The 18,174-nt window shown below is 35.9% G+C and overlaps 2 protein-coding genes across 2 annotated transcripts; one reads left to right on the top strand and one right to left on the bottom strand.

The window, feature by feature from the left end:
• Positions 1–5,200: 5,200 nt before the first annotated feature.
• LOC112284284 (uncharacterized) lies at positions 5,201–9,975 on the top strand. The gene is made up of 10 exons (XM_024524369.3): positions 5,201–5,963; positions 6,783–6,969; positions 7,086–7,219; positions 7,434–7,546; positions 7,732–7,855; positions 8,093–8,251; positions 8,662–8,817; positions 9,076–9,155; positions 9,287–9,336; positions 9,479–9,975. Exons 1-10 carry the CDS (start codon positions 5,586–5,588, stop codon positions 9,646–9,648), a joined length of 1,551 nt encoding a protein of 516 aa, XP_024380137.1. The 5' UTR covers positions 5,201–5,585; the 3' UTR covers positions 9,649–9,975.
• Positions 9,976–12,843: 2,868 nt separating this feature from the next.
• Positions 12,844–16,714, bottom strand: LOC112290262 (protein SUPPRESSOR OF K(+) TRANSPORT GROWTH DEFECT 1). The gene is made up of 8 exons (XM_024536380.3): positions 15,613–16,714; positions 15,060–15,165; positions 14,666–14,864; positions 14,359–14,427; positions 14,132–14,206; positions 13,851–13,949; positions 13,417–13,581; positions 12,844–13,214 (listed from the first exon to the last, which is right to left on the bottom strand). Exons 1-8 carry the CDS (start codon positions 16,103–16,105, stop codon positions 13,089–13,091), a joined length of 1,332 nt encoding a protein of 443 aa, XP_024392148.1. The 5' UTR covers positions 16,106–16,714; the 3' UTR covers positions 12,844–13,088.
• Positions 16,715–18,174: the final 1,460 nt, after the last annotated feature.

Raw genomic sequence — 18,174 nt, forward strand, 5'->3', positions numbered from 1 at the left:
AAAAATAAAACTCAATGTGTCCTTATTTTGGATGATGATTGTCACAAGCTTACTGTTGATATATATATAAATAAATAAAATAAAATAAAATAAATAGAATAAAAGATATTAAAAATGATTTAATAGAATTTATTTATTTATTTATATTACACTAATACTTATAAACTATTACAATACAAATTTCTTTAGTATTATAATATATTCAAATACCTAAGATACATAATATTGCAAAGAATGTAAAAGGTTTAGTTTTTAAGTTAATATTTATTATCAAATTAATTTAAGCAAGCTTTATTTTTTATTCTGATTTTTTTATGAAAGTTGTAGACATATGGATGTTTTTTGTTTAAAAAAATTCTTATCAATGTGCATTATTTTATTTTCAAAAAAAAACACATATAATTAATGACGTTAGGCTTATTAAAAATTATTCATTGCAAAACAATCACTATGTCAATCTTTAAATTTTCATGAAAACCAATAAGCATAAAATATTTTGAAAGTTATGAGTGTCATTAAATTAAAATAGATTGATTTGTTTATCTCCACTTTATTATACCATTATTTGACATAAAGAATTTTATTATTTTTTAAATTTTATTTTAAATAATAGCTTACATTGTACTATGAATCTATTTATGTTAATTTAATTATATTATATTATGAATCTATTCATATTAATCTAATTATTCTTATCTATCTAAATTTAGTATCTTATAAGATTCTAAAAATAGATGAAGATTTTTAAGATCTTATAATTATATCTACAATTCATAAAATTATCTAACATCACTTATATGAGCAATAATAATAAAAAAGAATTGATAATATTTCAAATAACCAAAAAAAACTTTCTAAAAATTATTTATTCTTAATATATTGGATTCTTCAATTTTAAAAGTGGAGTTTGTTTACATGGTTTATAAAGTATATAATAAGGTTATTTTAGCACACCACATGATTAAAACTTTCAAATTTAAGAAGGATTTTTACTAAATATAGTTTATTATTTTATTTCAATAATATTAATTTTTAATTTTAAAAAAATAAAAATTAAAAAAATATTTATAAAAAAATTCAAATATAAATTTTATAATTTTATATGCTAAAAATAAAATATATTTTATTAAAATATATTTTTAAATAAAAAATATTATATATAAAATAAATCTAAAACCTCAATCATAAGTAGAGCATTTGCATTATTAACATTTGTAAACCAATTGAGGTAAATCTTAATAGAAACACTTTATATTATTTAAAATTTAATATGCCTTCACCAAATATATGACATGAATATTATTTTTTCATGTTATAATTGAATTTATAAATAAGTTGTATTTTAAAAAAATTCCTTCACCATACCAATATAATGTTTAATTTTAAATTTTAGTAACACTTACTATCAAAAGGAGCTAGTTTATTTTATTTTAATTTCTTTGTATTGGTCATAATAAAATTATAATTTTATTTGTAAATATTTTTTACTCTAATATTGAAAACTCCTGTAATTGCATGACTAAAAGCAACATTTTTTATATACCAAAATTTTATAAAATATAGCAATTGATTAGATTTTTAATAAAGTTATTAAGAAGTTGCACTTTTCATAAAAATATGATAAATTAAAATATTTTCGAATTATTTGTATAATAAAGTTAAAATATTTGTGAGTAATCATGATTATCTAATTAATAACAGAACATCATGGATTACATGATTTTAAGTTTCCGAAGGTAAATTCTAAATACAACATATCATGCATTAAATTAAATAAATATTAGAAATTCAAACCTTTTAACCAATTTTTTTGTCATCTACAACATTCATGAAAATTAAAAATTATTTTAATCTATTTACACTTCACTAATATTGTTGGTATACATACAAATATTGCTTATATGTAAGAAATAATTAGCAATAAAATTGTCACTAGAGCATTATAAATATCCAACTAAAATAAATTTTATAATATATAAGCTATTATTATAGACTTCTAATATTAATTCATATTAGTCATTTCATTCACATTAAATATAATAATCAAATATGTATATAATTTATTATTTATAATATCAAGACATTGTAATGGAACTTATTATTATTATAATACTAATATATGGTTTTTTTTATAAATACTTAATTAATATGAATTTAAAAATAATAATTAATTTATCTATTATTATTAAATATGATAAAAGTATATATTTGTAACAATAAAGGAATTCATTTCTACTTGAATGATAGGACTTTTCAAGGATATTAATAAATCTTTAATTTGCCATTCATCCATTGATCCACTTGGCTTATTATGGAACTTTTTTTTTCATATATTTTCTTCCTCAAATATTTATAATTAGAATAACATCAAAATACCTTAAACCATGTTACTTCCTTAAATATATATGTAGACCTTATGAGAACTTGCATTTGTGCAAAACCAAAAGAAAGATTCTTCTTATAGAAAGATTTCAAGTTCATTCCAAGCCCACCAATGATTGGCAAACTTTATAAAGATGAAGTTAATAGTTTATTGTGATGGAGATGGTCGATTAATATGTTTTTATAGATGATTCTGATTAAGTCTATGTATTGGTTCAAAGGCTCAAAATATAAAGTACTTTAAAATTTTATATCAATTAAACCACTGTAGCTTTTGTAATTTTTTCTTTTGGAATAAATCAAAACTTTAGTTTTCCATCATTTTTTTTTCTTTTTTCTTTTTTCTTTTTTCCAAAAAAAAAACCCCCCTTAGATAGCTGAAATACCTTAAGTTGTTGGTTTAAGGTATTCTGATATTACATCCAATGAGGAGAATGGATGGTTACAATGTTCTTTAAATTAAAGAAGAAACTAATGAAATGGTGCCAATTACGATTATCATCCATGATTTGACAATTTTGACTTTTCAAAAGTTAATAATCCTACGACAAAAGATGTGGCAAATTGATTGTCAAAGCTACATGCAACAATGAAGGCAAAATTAAAAGAAGCTCAAGAACAACAAAAAGCCAATGTAGATGTCTATCGCAAGGAACAATCATAATTCCATGTAGGGGATAAGCTATGGTTACTTCATTGTAATATTAAAACTATTTGTCTTTGTGACAAGCTGGATTATCTTAGGCTTAGACCATTTCTCATTTGTGAAAAAATCAATCCAGTTGCTTATTAATTACACCTATTATAGTCTATGAAAATCCATCTTGTATTCCATGTATCTTTACTTGAGTCATACAAGACAATGGATATATAAGAAAGGAGACAAATACCACCACCTCCTATAGAAGTAGACAATAATGAAGAATTTGATGTGAAATAAGTCTTAGATTCAAGGCAGCATCGAAATAGGTTAAAATATCTAGTACATTGGCATAGATATGACATTAATGAATGCACATGGGAGCCATCTAAGAATCTAGTAAATGCATCAGCCAAAGTTAAAGCTTTTCATCAATGACATGTATCAAAATCAAGATGAAGAATTAAGAAATTCTTTGCTATAAAGCAAAACAAGCTTGATGGAAATTTCATTCTATCTTATATCATTGTTTCTTTGTATTTTTTAGTACTTAGGAGATGAAGAATCAATAACTAGCAGATTCAACTCGAGAGCTACCATTTGCTAAGCTACCCAACAAGACATTGCGACTATCACAACCTTCGAGATGGCAAAATTGAGATGAAGACCCTGAAGAATGACATATTCTTCCTCGAATAGATGGCAAGTTACAACGCGTTTAGTACCAGGACCTTAGAAGGGACTCCCGATGTTTAGTGATACTTTTAGACATAGGAACCATTCCTGATGGTATTACTAATGTTTTATTTGAACGTAGTTATGAGGGCCTCAATAATGATCAAATATCAGGGTGGTCTTCTCGCCCTAGTATGGAACATTATCGATGGTTGAAGGAACCTATCAACTACCTTCAAAGAGAACAAAGATCAAAGTACATGGCAAATATAACTCCGTGCATCTTTGACTTCATGTAATCTATATGTAATCACCGCTCCTTGTGGAACTTGTCTTTAGAAGGGGGAGTAATGTCACAGACATACATATTTATTTTGATAATTATCTAAATAATAAGAATAGATAGAAATAAGTCAAAGTACATAAATATGATAATATCTTGTGGAAAGCTTCGTAGAAGCTTCATAGACGCTGCTTTGCCTTATACATGTCTATAGGTGATTGGTAGGTTGAAAATTTGGCCAACATGGAGGCCACATGTCAACATGTTGACCACTTGTAGTAGAAGTTGAACATATGGTGCACACCTAGGAAACTTGCCTTGCAAATTAGACATGTGTCTTGCAAGTTGGATGCATATTACAGATCTTATAGCATATTGCCATGTATTTCTTAGTTAAGTAGTATATATAGAAGCAAGAGTGAGGCCTTCGTCAATCTTGTCAATTCCTTTCTTGGTTTTTAATCTAATTTCTAGAGTCTTATGTTTTCTAGTCTTTGGCAATAGCCATTCTAGTTCTTCCTTGAATATAAATAGTTTCTTCTATTTTGTCACTTTCCTTTTGACACAAATTCCATGACTTTACACATCTTCTTCCAATTTGTGTCCTTGACATGTTATCAATTTCTTTCATTTTGGCCAATAAAAAGGCTTTTTTATCTCTTTATCATGTAACCAAACTTGCTTTGTTATAGGAAAATGTTAAATAGATCCAAGTTTTTACTAAATCAACCCATATATCATGGAAAATATACATATATAATATGTATACATATATATATGTATATTATATGTATACATATATATATATATGTATATTATATGTATACATATATATATATATATATGTATATTATATGTATATTATATATACATATATAATCTTTGGATTTATTTCTCTACTATTGGATAACCAATAAAAACCAACCACATTCGTAATAATTATCATATCAAAGATGGGTCGATGCATTAAAACCATGGATCGATTCATTAAAACCATGGGTGGATTCTCTAAAACCATGGGTCTATTTAACATTCCCCATATTATAGAGTTTACTATAATATGGATATCTTTCCACAATTGCACATCTAGTAGTTACTGAAACTACAAAATGCCATCAGAATTCTCACGTGCACACGTAGTAGATTTCAATGCAGACCACCAATTGAAATGGATATGGAGCATTCGACTCGCAATTCCGGAAGATAGATGATTGAGGCATGTTGGGCGTCTTAGCAACATCGACATCATCGTCATCGACACAGTGCGAAAAAGGGCTCTGCCCACAGTTCAGGGTTACAACAACAACGGCACCCCCAATTTTCCCTCTCCCCGAGGTGGGTAGCGTGTGCCAAGGAGCGAGCCCTCGATCGATCGCTGCCAATGCCGTCGCTTCACGTCGATTGCACCCATGTACAGAAAGTGGGTATCGTAGAATTCGTTCTGTTACAGGAGATCGTGGAAAGAGTTCGGTTCTGTTGCTGGGTACGGGATGGGTTGCGTCAGAAAGAACGTTCTTTCGGTGGATGCTGTTGGTGTTTAGTGTCTCACTTGACGAGTGAGACGAGAGTTGTTGGAAGAGGGAATTTTGCTGTCGCAATTTCACCATGACAGGGGTCATAGTGTGGGTGCGGGTGTGGGTGATGCTGCTGCTTGCCCTTAGTGGGCTGTTCACCTCTGCAGCGCGGCCGCCGAGACCACTGTTTCCGATTGGATTGCTCGGAGGTCGGAAGAATGTGGGGCAGAGCTCGGTGACGTACGCGGTGGATTATTTCACGCAGGTCATCGACCACTTCAGCTTTCGTAGGGAGGCCTCGTTCCAGCAGCGGTACTTGATTGAGAAGCGTTATTGGAAGGGGGCTGCTGACAGAGGTCCCATTTTTATGTACTGTGGGAATGAGGGAGACGTCGAATGGTTTGCTAAGAACACTGGGTTTCTGTGGGAAATTGCTCCCTCGTTTGGGGCTCTTATCCTCTTTCCCGAGGTAATTATTTATCCCCTGAGTTGTCTTTCTATTATGATTGCGTGAAGTGTGTTTCTCAATTCGGAGTGAGTTCTGAATGTTTCGCTGGATTGGGATTAAATCGGGATATTGTTGCTAGTGAGCATGCGCCCTGTTGCGGGGATTAGTATGTTTCTTTACCGCGGTTACGGTGCTAGAATTACAATTGTCCACAAGATTGCTTCGGTGTCCAATATACCACTTCTCTGAATTGAGAACGTTCATCGGCTTCTGACGAGGCTTCGGATGAAACAGCGTTTGTCTTGTTGATTTTCTGTCTGGTAAATCACTGCTTTCGTGAGGAGTATTTTCAGAGTCATACTGATCACAAAATATTTGGTGGGTTTCAAGAAAAGTATTGATCAGCTTTGCAAACCTCAATTTCAAGTTGGTAGAGGGCTGGAATCCATATACCTTTCATGTCATACAACAAATTTTATGGCTTATTGCATGCAGCAGAAGCGTGCGTTGTTACCCATGCTATCCAGCTCCTATTGATAATTTTATTAAGGACGTCAATGTAGGATTCTTCTGTCGGTTTACATTCTGGTCTGTCACTCTATCATACATATTCACATTCTTTCGAGTTGCTATTTGGAATGAGAACCTCCAATTCCGGTGCTTGCAGCCATTTGCTATTACCTTGATAGTGGCATTTTCTAATTTGAACTCTTTGTCCTGCATGCATATGTTTTCATTTATGATACAATGTTTCAGAAATACCTCACAAGATAGACCTTAGCCCACAGGTGTCTGTTGGTAGGCAGGTAATGAGGAGCTTTGTTTTTGTGTTGTTTGCAGCACCGGTACTATGGGAAATCCATGCCGTATGGGACCATGGAAGCATCGTACAAAGATGCAGACTCTTTGAGCACTTTGACCTCGGAGCAGGCCCTCGCAGATTTTGCTACTCTCGTAATTGACTTGAAGAAAAACTTGACAGCTGCCGCATCTCCAGTGGTTCTCTTTGGTGGTTCTTACGGAGGAAGTATGTATCTGCTTTGTTCCAGTAACTTCTTGCAATTTGTGGAGAACGGTACATGATCTGCATCTACCAGTCACTAATTGTTCAATTGACTGGAATCGGCCTGTTTTTTAATGTAGTGTTGGCATCTTGGATGCGATTGAAGTATCCTCACATTGCGATCGGGGCTGTGGCGGCCTCTGCACCCATTTTGCAGTTTGAAGACATCGTCCCAAGTGACACCTTCTACAAGATAGTGAGCGCAGATTTCAAGGTTATTATCTTTCTTCTAAGTTTTGCTAGTTTTAAGCTTCACTGCAAGAGACCCAGTTGGAAGTACTTCTTGTGGGCGGGGTAACGGATAGTCATCCATCTTTAACGGATTTTTCCAATCACCTGTGAAAATTTTCAACGTTGCCCGGTCAATGGAAATATTACCTCGTCAATGTTTACCGTCTAAAATTATGGACGTGTTTCTCCAAATACAGCGAGAAAGTGCTAGTTGTTTTAATTACATCCGAGAATCGTGGGGTGTCATCGACAAGATTGCCTCCAAGAATGGTGGCTTACACGATCTTAGCACCCAATTCCACATGTGCCGGTAAATGTTAATTTTACTATCTGGTACCATGCATTCAGTCAAAAACGAGCTATCTTGTTTACTTCTAATAAGGATAAGCAGTTTGAAGCATATGCCAGGAGGATAATGCTAGTTCAGCTAGTTCAATGAGACCTTGCGCGTAATGAACACACCGATGACGATGTTGATATTGTGATCATTTTCAGAGACTTAAACGCTTCGTGGGAGCTTGAAAATTGGTTGTCATCAGCCTACTCGTATGTTGCAATGGTTGATTATCCAATTCCGACGAATTTCATCACGCCTCTTCCAGCTTATCCTGTACGAGAGGTAATCTTATAACTAACAGAAGTCTTCACGAAGGCATTCTAATTGCTCTCTCATGCATTTACACATGATACATCGCAGTGAGCAAGTGTGCGGCGATATATTGTGGCTATGATGTTTTCTTTGGCTCCTCTTGAGTGGTCCGTGATGCATGACTGCATGACTCAAGAATGCCAACCTCTAAGGAGACTAAGTGTTATTATCAACAAATGTGCTGATGCGCGGTTGTATGTAATGCAGATTTGTCGGGTGATCGATAGTTTACCAGAGGGCTCAGATATTCTGTCTCGAATTTTTGCGGGAGCAAGTGTTTACTATAATTACAGCGGCCAGGCGGAATGTTTCCAACCCAGTGATCCTGGGAATGATGACCTCGGAGTGACTGGGTGGGACTGGCAGGTTAGTTCAACTGCATTTAGTAAAACTAACAGAAAGTTGTGATAGTAAGTGGTTTTTCGCCAGTCGAGAATCTCCTTAGAAACGTGCACCCCTTGAATTAAACCACCGTACGTTGTTGTTGAACTTTTTTCTGGCTCATGCAAATTTTTCCTCGAAAGTAGAACTGAGAGATAGAAGATTAATGGGACAGCTTGTGCTTTATTGTCAGTACATTAAATAGTTTCAATGTTTTTTAGCATAATACGACTTTGTGTCAGAGATGACACTTTGTGGGGATCGCATCTGTTCTCCTTGTATGTCTATGTTCTGCTGATAGATATGCAGAGCTGTTCTCCGAAATTTTGTGCATGTTGAGAATCTTGTTCGCGATGAGAACCTGGTTAAGTGTGAAAATGTGGACTTTTGAGCAGGCGTGTACAGAAATGATCATGCCAATGAGCAGCAACTCCAGTAACAGTATGTTCCAGCCCTACGACTGGGATTTGGAAGGAAATATTCAGTACTGTATGAAGACTTACGGTGTAAGACCAAGACCAAATTGGATCACAACAAATTATGGTGGCAAGGTAATGTGACAATGCTCATTGTATGAGTCAATGCATTCTGTGTATTCAACATGTCTTGTGTTGTGAATGTTATTTGTCTTTATTTTCTTCCAGTTTGTCTTCATCTACACGGTCTTGCTCTTGTTTCGTATATCCAATATTGCACCTTGAAATGTTCATCCCGTATTCCTGTGTCACTGAGCAATTCATAGTTTGAACTGAAGCTCCTACACTTTCAGCAAGACGCTTAGATTATGTGCGCTCAACTTTTTCGTGCAGGATATAAAGGCTGTATTGAAGGACTTCGGAAGCAACATTGTCTTCTCTAACGGACTGTTGGATCCCTGGAGTGGGGGAGGGTGAGCTCAATTCTTTCGTTTGTATTCTTAATCTTACAGCCTCCTTCTGTAACTGCTTACCACGGTCTATTGAAGTCGCTTCTTACATTGGAATTCATCAGAATTTACATCACATGGATGGTTGATCGCAGAGTTCTGGAAAACATCTCAAGCAGCATTATTGCTCTGGTGGCTCCTGAAGGTAATCAGTACTCCTTCAATGCTTTTCTTTAGGACGCCTCACCAGTAGTTAGATTCACTTCATCTCTAGAAACTGCACTCTTGTTGGACTGAACCAAATGTTCGTGTCAGAATTGACCATCCACACTATGAAACTCGTGCAGGTGCCCATCACTTAGATCTGAGAGCTTCTACCAAAATCGACCCAGATTGGTTAGTTGAGCAACGTGCAACTGAAGTCGCATACATCACCAAATGGATTGCAGCCTACAACAGTGACAAGAATTTGCAGGGTACAAAGCATGTGTTGAAGAATTTCAGTAACGTACAATAGTACAACACCAATTGTAACAGTTGCATTTGGCTTGAATTGTGTACAAGGGCAATCCTGTATAGATGTTTTCCTTGCACGCTCAATACTGGTGATAGATATTGGTGATCCGTGGCAAGTTATTTGCCATTGGTGTACCAGAGTGTCTCTGAGCTCTTCCTAGGTGAGTAAAAAAACATTGAAAAAGAAAGATGATCACGTCATGTATTTGGAACATAAGAAGTTATGTTTGTGTAAAATTAGAACGAAATTTCTGTTAGTTTATTATTTTTATACACTGGTAAAATTTACGTGATTCCGTTGTATATAAACCCCAGATTTGCCTCGTCATCCATTATTCATTCATCCTATGCTTGTTTTCATTGCTGTGCTTACTGGTTCACCAACTTTTTGGCCAAACTGGAGGTTGCTAAATATATCGAACCATTCATGTGTATATTTAGAAATTAAAGTCCCTTTCTATGCACAAATCATGAAATTTGTTGCAACCGTATGTGTAGAACATTCGTTGCGAATCTTTGATGTGCATTGTCGCACGAACAATATTTTTTGTCATTTCACTGAAAGGTTATTTTCTTTTGTGGTCTGTGTGTTTGCTAACAATTTGGTCGTTTGAACTTGCAAATCCTGCATCAGTACGGGGGTTTACAGTGTGTCGAGATGAGGAGAGTCGCTGTTGAACCGCCAGAGTTCGTACACCAAATCAAGACGTGTACTAAATGCGGATCTGTAAATAAGTGTAAGTTTAGGTACCTGAATAATGGTAAGCAAAATCAGCCGCGTTACCAATGTTGGGTCTGCAACGATTTCTTCTCGCATGTCCTCCACGGCCGCCCCAAAGGAAAGAAATATCTAAAGCCGAGAGGCGTCGATCCGAAGGAATTGCAAGGTGTGGTTAAGAAGTGCACCAAGTGTAAAGTGTTGAACAAGGCTAAGTTCATGTATTACAACAACAAGAACCTTGCGCAACCCCGGTATCAGTGTTTGGTGTGCCTCCAAGAATTCCAAGTTCATCTAAACGTGCTCTTACAATCCGGAGGTAGCAAGCAAGGTGACACACCAAATGCTATTAACATGCTCCCTCAATCCGGAGGTAGCCCGCAAGATGGCTCACCAAATGATGTTAGCAGGATGCTTGAGGTTGTAGCAGCACTCGCGAACTCCTTTCGGGCACAACAATGCGGTAACTTCTCACAGACAGACGAACTCGGTAATCCTAGGCAGCCGGTAGACACATCTGGGAACCCCACACAGCCGGCAGACGAATCCGAGAACCCGGTACTAGCTCATGAATCAAAGTATCTAGAACTAACACACGAATTTGATAACCCCATGCAGGAGGCATCGGAGTTAGACATGCTGTTACAGGAAGATGACTTGGAAAACCCCATGCAGCAGGCATCGGAGTTCGACATACTGTTGCAGGAAGATGACTTGGAAAACCCCATGCAGGCGGTGTGCATTGATGTCCTCTTACCGACACCGACACTAGCACCAGCAGACGGATTCTACAACCTGCTTCCGACAGACGGATTCGACGACTCAAAGCAGATAGACGACGAGTTCAACAACTTCTTGCAGAGCATGGGTTTCGATCTTTGAAGAAGGAACGGTGCGTGTCCCTGCTCGGCTCCGAAATCGCATCCTCGCCGCACCATGCACACCATGAAGCCCCTACGTGGGCTCTCTTTGTACGATGCTTCTTCTCTCTCTTCCTTCACAAATTGTGTGAGGAGGAGATTTTTGGGTGGATCGCGCCGTTTTATTTCGACTTCTTTATGATATTGAGTTGTTATTTGAGTAGAGGTTTAGAGCACATTGGAACTGATGTAATTGGAAGATACCATTTCATTCAGTTTTGTTTTATTCCACAATGTTGTGTCTTTGGTGCTGTGTGATGATGTGAATGTTTCAGTTTGCGATGTTTTATTATAGTATGAAATGTTAGAATATTGTTGCATGTATATATATATATATATATAGAGAGAGAGAGAGAGAGAGAGAGAGAGATTATCGGATGCTTAAAGAAGAAACATTTTTCAAAATAAGTTTCTACTGGAAATTGATAATGTCCTGGACACAACGTGATATTTTCATTGAAAAATACATGGAAAGGTGTGAAAAAACTTAAATAAACTAGAATATCATACAGCAACCAATTGGATTGTAATTATTCATCGTAGTTCTGATGTTTTCTCCGTATATTTGTTTTGCTAAATTATTCCAAACTTTTTTTGGTATTGAGATATTTTCATCTTAAAAATAATAATTGTAGTTGGGATAGAATGGCGTTTGTTGCATACATGTATGAAAGGCATTTTTTAAATGATGATTTGAATGACATTATTGTTATACAAAGACAAAATTGAATAAAATTTAAGATGATGTCTTATTGTCAAACATATATTTCCTCTCTTTTTATTTGTAGATAATTTCTTTGACAAATCTTGTGTTTTGAGTTTGGATGAGGTGTAAAAATCAAATTTGGATATTTATATATATATTTTAGCATGCATAACAATAACTAGGATTTTTGTCATTTAGACGTATATGTATATGTATACATATTGTCATTATATGTATAATATCTAAAAATCAACTATACAGTTAGCTATCTCTAAAGATTTCTTCAAAAAGCTGTGGGTTATCATATTATATAATACTATTGTGTGTATTTCTTGAATACTCAAAGAACCGAAGTTTGCTTGGAACCCCTAGTTCATTCACATTCAATGATACTGAGTCACACTGCAAGTTAATACTGAAAGTTAATACTGAGTCACACTGAAAGATAACACTGAGTCACACTTGTCACACTTGTTTTAGAGTTGAAAGAAGAGGAAAGTATGAATTATTTTGGAATAAAATGAAGTTATGAATGATTGTGTACTGATTTCTACCCAATGCTTTGATTTTTGATGTTTGTTAGTTATCTGATTTGTGCTAGTGCATTTGTTTCAAACTACCTGATCTAGAAACTTACAGATACATAAATAAACATAACACAACATAACCCTCTGTTTAGTAATGTAACAGGGTTGTCGCTGCAGTGGATGTCGAAGAGTGATGGGATACACTCCACAATCATGACAAGTAACGTAAAAGTAAGGACTTCCAGACACACCTGAAAAGTAAGGACTTCCAAACATGAGCAGTGAGTGACAGAGGAAGAGGTGGAGAGTCGATACAAACGGTAGATGAATAAACCACATTATATTTTCCAATGTATAAACAATGACTTAACGTTATGACAGTGTGAACATTTCTCCTTGATCGTTGCGACTGCGTTACAGCGCAACCGAGAACTATTCGATTTCTCTTCCTTTGGAAAGAGGACCTAAGGCTTAGCAGATCGGAACAGCTTCGGAGTCAATTGTCAAAACATTTTTCTCATCTGTAATAAATAACCCAGTACTCTCCAAATTCTTAGCAAAAGGCATCCTTCAACCTTCTTCACCAAACTCTTTGGTAAATTTCTCTTGGATTATTAGATCGTCCTTGCTGACAGTGGGCCTTTGCTTTGCGAGGACTTTGTCAAAATCCGACTTCGTTATAGGAGGCGGTAGGATCTGTATTTCATCCAGCATTATACGTTAGTGGCTATGCTTCATTTCAGCCAAGTAGGAGTTCCAACTCCTCAATCATTTGTCTTGTAAAAATAAGTACGGGAACCAAAGAATTGACCAACGAAGGCGTCTTCCCCTGCCGTCCCAGTAGCAAAAGGGTAGATGAGATAAGGATAAATACAACCGCATCGATGAGAACTCGTACCTTCGAAGCTAATCCTTCAGCAGCAAGCTCTGTCATGGTAGTTTGCCTAGCTCCTGCTTCTCGGGGACCACAAGGCATCCACATTTCCCCATCTTTTGTATGGACTTTTTTGAAATGCATAGCATCTTGCGTCTTGCGGACAGGCTCGAAAAGCACATCTTTCACCTATTCACAAAGATAATAATATTCCTTTCAACATTGAGCACAGGAGAAGCACTTCAATGATCAACACTGCAAAAATTCATCTGCATTGAACTATTTAACTGATAAAAAAAATGTCCAATACCCTGACATGCAAATGTGAAAACATTGGTCACTTATGCGGAACACTTTTCAAAAACAATTGTTATAATAATTTTGTCTAATCTACTACGTGCATAATTCCAAGATTCAATGCTAACAGTATCATGGTTCGAGGTTTTTTATGAACTTACACAAACCGCAATATCTGAACCTGAAAATCCATCAGTCTTCCTGGCCAGATCCTCATAATCGCGTTCAGTCAAGTTGTTTGGTGTATCTCCCAAATGAACCTACACAAGGACAAGAAAACAAAGGCTGAGACAGTAGCAGGAGGAGACGGAGGTGAAGACCTCACGGGGGATCATGTCATTGTTAAACGACTTGATTTGAAGCATACAACATTTAGAATAGGTCTAGTAAATTTAGTCGTGAACACTTGAAAGTTGAGTGCAATATTGAACACCATGAGCACCTTAAACATGTGCTGCCGAGCCTTAAACTCGGGTAGAGGGATGTAGATACGCTTGTCAAAACGTCGCCTCACAGCCTGCAATTCATAGAAGAACAGTTAATGAAGCATATAACCAACCTACAGGTTAACATAAACCTAATCATACAGGCGACTCTACGAAACCAAGACATAACTCAAATAAGAGGATCAAACACTTTTTCACTACAATAGGGAAGAAGAAATCTCACTTGATCCAAAGAGTAGGGTGTATTTGTAGCAGCTAACACAAGAACTTTAGTGTCTTGTTTTCCGACACCCTGAAAAAAATACCAGGACTCACGTTATACATCTACAGTTCATACTATCGCTTCACATGTCACAATTAAATCGCACTGACGTATACACATAGGTAATGATGTTAATCAATAAAATTCATACCTAAGCTGCACAATAACTACGCTGCATCCATGGAGCTGATGGCCACTCGACCAACAAGGAAGATGCCAAAATATATGTTTTCCAACACGACCATTCAGACTGAACACGGCGTCTAACCTGCATTTGAACTAGCAACTCAGTCTTGATACGACGTGAAGCCTCACTCTCATTTCCTTCACCTCGAATACCGCATAAGGAATCAATCTCATCTATGAAAATAATGGATGGAGCAGCTTCATGGGCCATTTGAAACAGATTTGCAACAAGTTTCTCGCTCTCTCCCATCCACTTTGACACCAAGTCAGAAGAGGAAATACTGCAGAGAAAGTTTAAAAAATCAGTCACGCAGCCACCATTCACAACATCCTGAAGCTTGGAAGACCTTATTACCCACTCTTCTCAGATTATTCTTCATTTGACCCAAGTCTGGAATAGTGATTATTGCAACAAAACAAAAAGAAAATGCATCCAACAAAATCATTGTTGTTTGCATATATGCTTCTCCAGTTACCTGAAGAATGTAGAATCAGCTTCCGTAGCAACTGCTTTTGCAAGATACGACTTTCCAGTCCCAGGTGGCCCATATAACAAAAATGCTCGCCACGGTCTCCGCTTCCCTGCATGTCCACATTGAAGGTAATATTGTAAAACATGTCTTGATGGCCACTCCTCCCTAATACAAACTCTGAATTGACTAGTCCAGCTTTCTCGTTCCCCCAGCGTATCAAAGCACAACCGTTCGAATGACCCGAAAATGTAGTAGAAAATCAGACAATACCTAATTACGAACACATCTCCCCTACAGGGCATGCTGACATTCCTCTCAATACCTAGACCAAATTGGTGAATCATCCTAACCACCACATTTTTTTTTCCTCTGGCACAAAAGGATGCGCAGAATGAACGTGAAATTATTCCCAACATCGAAATGATCCGTCAACCACAAGAAGAGCCCTTATCAGTTGCAGTAGAGTGGAGTACACTATTTCCTCAAAACTCTTTCGTTAACAAGATAAAAGTAACGTCGCAACAGATATTCAGTTGGAAAGGCTCCGCATCCAAACCTGTGAAAAATTGAGGAAACTTGACGGGCAAAATCACCGCCTCTTGCAACGCCTGCTTCGCGCTTTCGAGACCAGCTACATCGGCCCACCGAACATTTGGTTTTTCCCGAATAATCGCCGAATTCAGCCCTGATCTCAGCTTCTGCTGCTCAGGATCCTCGCTGTCGCCATCACCATCTCCTCTACCTCCTCCATCTTTTTTCCCTGCTTTCGACTTCGGTTTAGCTTGAACGGCCGCATCCCCATTCGCAGTGGGTCCAGTAGGACCATCATCCAATACCGCTCTAATCTCCTCTGCCCTTCTCAAATACTCCGTGAACTTCTGAGTGATGGCCTCCTTGATTTTGGGATTCTTCTCATACTTCAGATGAGTCTTGAAGTACTCAAGCGCGTTCATGTACAACGGAAAGGCCTTGGCATAGTTTCCTGCGTTGTCCTCCGCTACGGCTTGTCGCACATACTCTATAGCCTGCTCTTTGAAGTTGCTGTACATGGCTATCCTCTTCCCTCCACACCTTAGGTCAAATAATCCTCTCTACCTTGCCAACTACGAGCATGCTGAAAAGCAATCCACTCCCTCACGCCCAGACAAGAAACAACCAATGTGAACTTCCAAATTCACACTTCACCGATCACGAATTTTCTCACAAAGACTCCACTACACATCCACAATTATCTTACAACAACTGTCAACACACACACTCCAACACCCAAACCCTAGCTTGTCATAAGGCCCACGAATCACTCCAGCACACAATTCCAAAAACCCACCACTGCCCAAAACACAGAATCTCAGAAACTCGGCAAACGCTCCACAAACGAAAGCTTCGGAAATCCGCTGCGAGCAATCCGAAAAAAAAAAAAAAAAAAAAAAAAAACCGGCGGAGCTGAGGGAAGTCTGTAAGAGAACAGACAGAACACGCTAGGGTTTTGGTTTCTAAAGCTACTGATTGGAAAGACTTGGAGTGAGCAGAAGGTGATTTCCGCAAAGGAAGTGTGGACTGGGTTGGTGATCAGGCGGTAGAAGGTGGCTGGGCAATCGAGCGCAAGTTGAGTGAGAGCTCAGTTGTTGCAGGGGCGGCACGCCAGTGAGACGGGGCAGGGCCTCAGAAACGACTCTGCATCTCGTTTCACTGTTGTAGACGCCTGCCGAACTCCGAGAGAGGTCCGGACCCCTCCTGGGTATTATCGGGTATCAAACTTAGATGTACAGAGATTGCCGTGGGCATGTGTCTTACGGACGAGAGCTATTTAGGGGAAGGTAACGGAAGGTTCCTCACCGGCACGAGCTCAGACCTTTGCATGCCAAAGTCAAAACGAGATTTGAACTATAATGCACAATGTTATCACTTGGACATGAAATAAGCCATTAATTATCATTAATAGAATGTAACCATTCTATTTATGATATTTATATTATTTATATTATTATAAGACTCTAAATTTGAAGTACTCCAACTACAAGACTATATATAGTTTGAAGTTGATTATTGTATTCATTTTAATTATTTTTTATACCTGTCATATTTAAATTTAATACTCAACAAATATAACAACTTTTCAGGAAAAAAAAGTTAAGAAATCATGAAATAAAATTAATACAAGATATTACAAGATATATATATATATATATATATATATATATATTAAGAAGCAAAAACTGTCACAATATTTAGAACAAAATGACACTCAGATAATTATAAAACTGTGTTTGAAAGACTAAGGAGACATATCTCTTGACTCTTGTTCATATTGTAGAATCTACATTAAACTGTAGTTTGTAAAAGAGATTCTAAGAGCAGCAGAGAATCCCAAAAGTGTAGAGAATGTTTTATGGAACCACCTCAATCAATAAATAAGATCAAAGATAATTCCAGAAAAGCATCTAAAAAATTTTAAAAGATTTTTAGAAACTTCAAGACAATTTTGGACAATCCTAGGAGTTTCTATTAAGTTCTAAAGATTCACAAAGTGTTGTACAAATGTTAATGAGATTTCAATTTGTTTTTGTAATTTATTGTATATTCATAACATAACTATAAATTAATTTTAAATATTAAGATGTAAAGCTATAATTGATATTCTTTATCTTTTTTGTCTTGTGTTCTTTTTGTATCTTATGTTATGATATTTATTATTTTTATCATATAAATATCATAATTATATATTTAAATAATTTATTAAATTAGTTCTTTTACTAAATAAAAATACTTTAAACATCAATATTATTTTCAATATGTGCAATTTTTAGCATAGATAAAAGAATGATATTTTAAATTAATATATATATATATATATATACATATATATATATATATAATACATCTAAATTTACTACTAAATCATTAAAAATTTATGTAACATTTAAAAAAATCTATATAACCAAATCAAGTTGAATTTTATCAATCTTAATCTACTTTGAAGAAATTATGTAGCATGTTAAAGTGATTTTGATATAAACATGTATATTTATAAAATAAAATTACTTCAATAATTTTAATACTATCAAAGTACTGAGAGGTGAATTTGACAACAAAACTTCCTTGGCTATAATAGCATAGA

Source organism: Physcomitrium patens, chromosome 1, assembly GCF_059467195.1.
Source record: "Physcomitrium patens ecotype Gransden chromosome 1, ASM5946719v1, whole genome shotgun sequence".
NCBI classification, from domain to species: domain Eukaryota; kingdom Viridiplantae; phylum Streptophyta; class Bryopsida; order Funariales; family Funariaceae; genus Physcomitrium; species Physcomitrium patens.

Coding starts and splice junctions, on each gene's coding strand:
- LOC112284284 (XM_024524369.3), top strand. CDS start 5,586: ATGACAGGGGTCATAGTGTGGGTGCGGGTGTGGGTGATGCTGCTGCTT. Junction 7,547..7,731: donor ACCCAATTCCACATGTGCCG/GTAAATGTTAAT, acceptor GATCATTTTCAG/AGACTTAAACGCTTCGTGGG. Junction 9,337..9,478: donor TGCTCTGGTGGCTCCTGAAG/GTAATCAGTACT, acceptor AAACTCGTGCAG/GTGCCCATCACTTAGATCTG.
- LOC112290262 (XM_024536380.3), bottom strand. CDS start 16,105: ATGTACAGCAACTTCAAAGAGCAGGCTATAGAGTATGTGCGACAAGCC. Junction 14,428..14,665: donor AGTTGCTAGTTCAAATGCAG/GTTAGACGCCGT, acceptor TATTTTTTTCAG/GGTGTCGGAAAACAAGACAC. Junction 14,207..14,358: donor CACCCTACTCTTTGGATCAA/GTGAGATTTCTT, acceptor TATGAATTGCAG/GCTGTGAGGCGACGTTTTGA.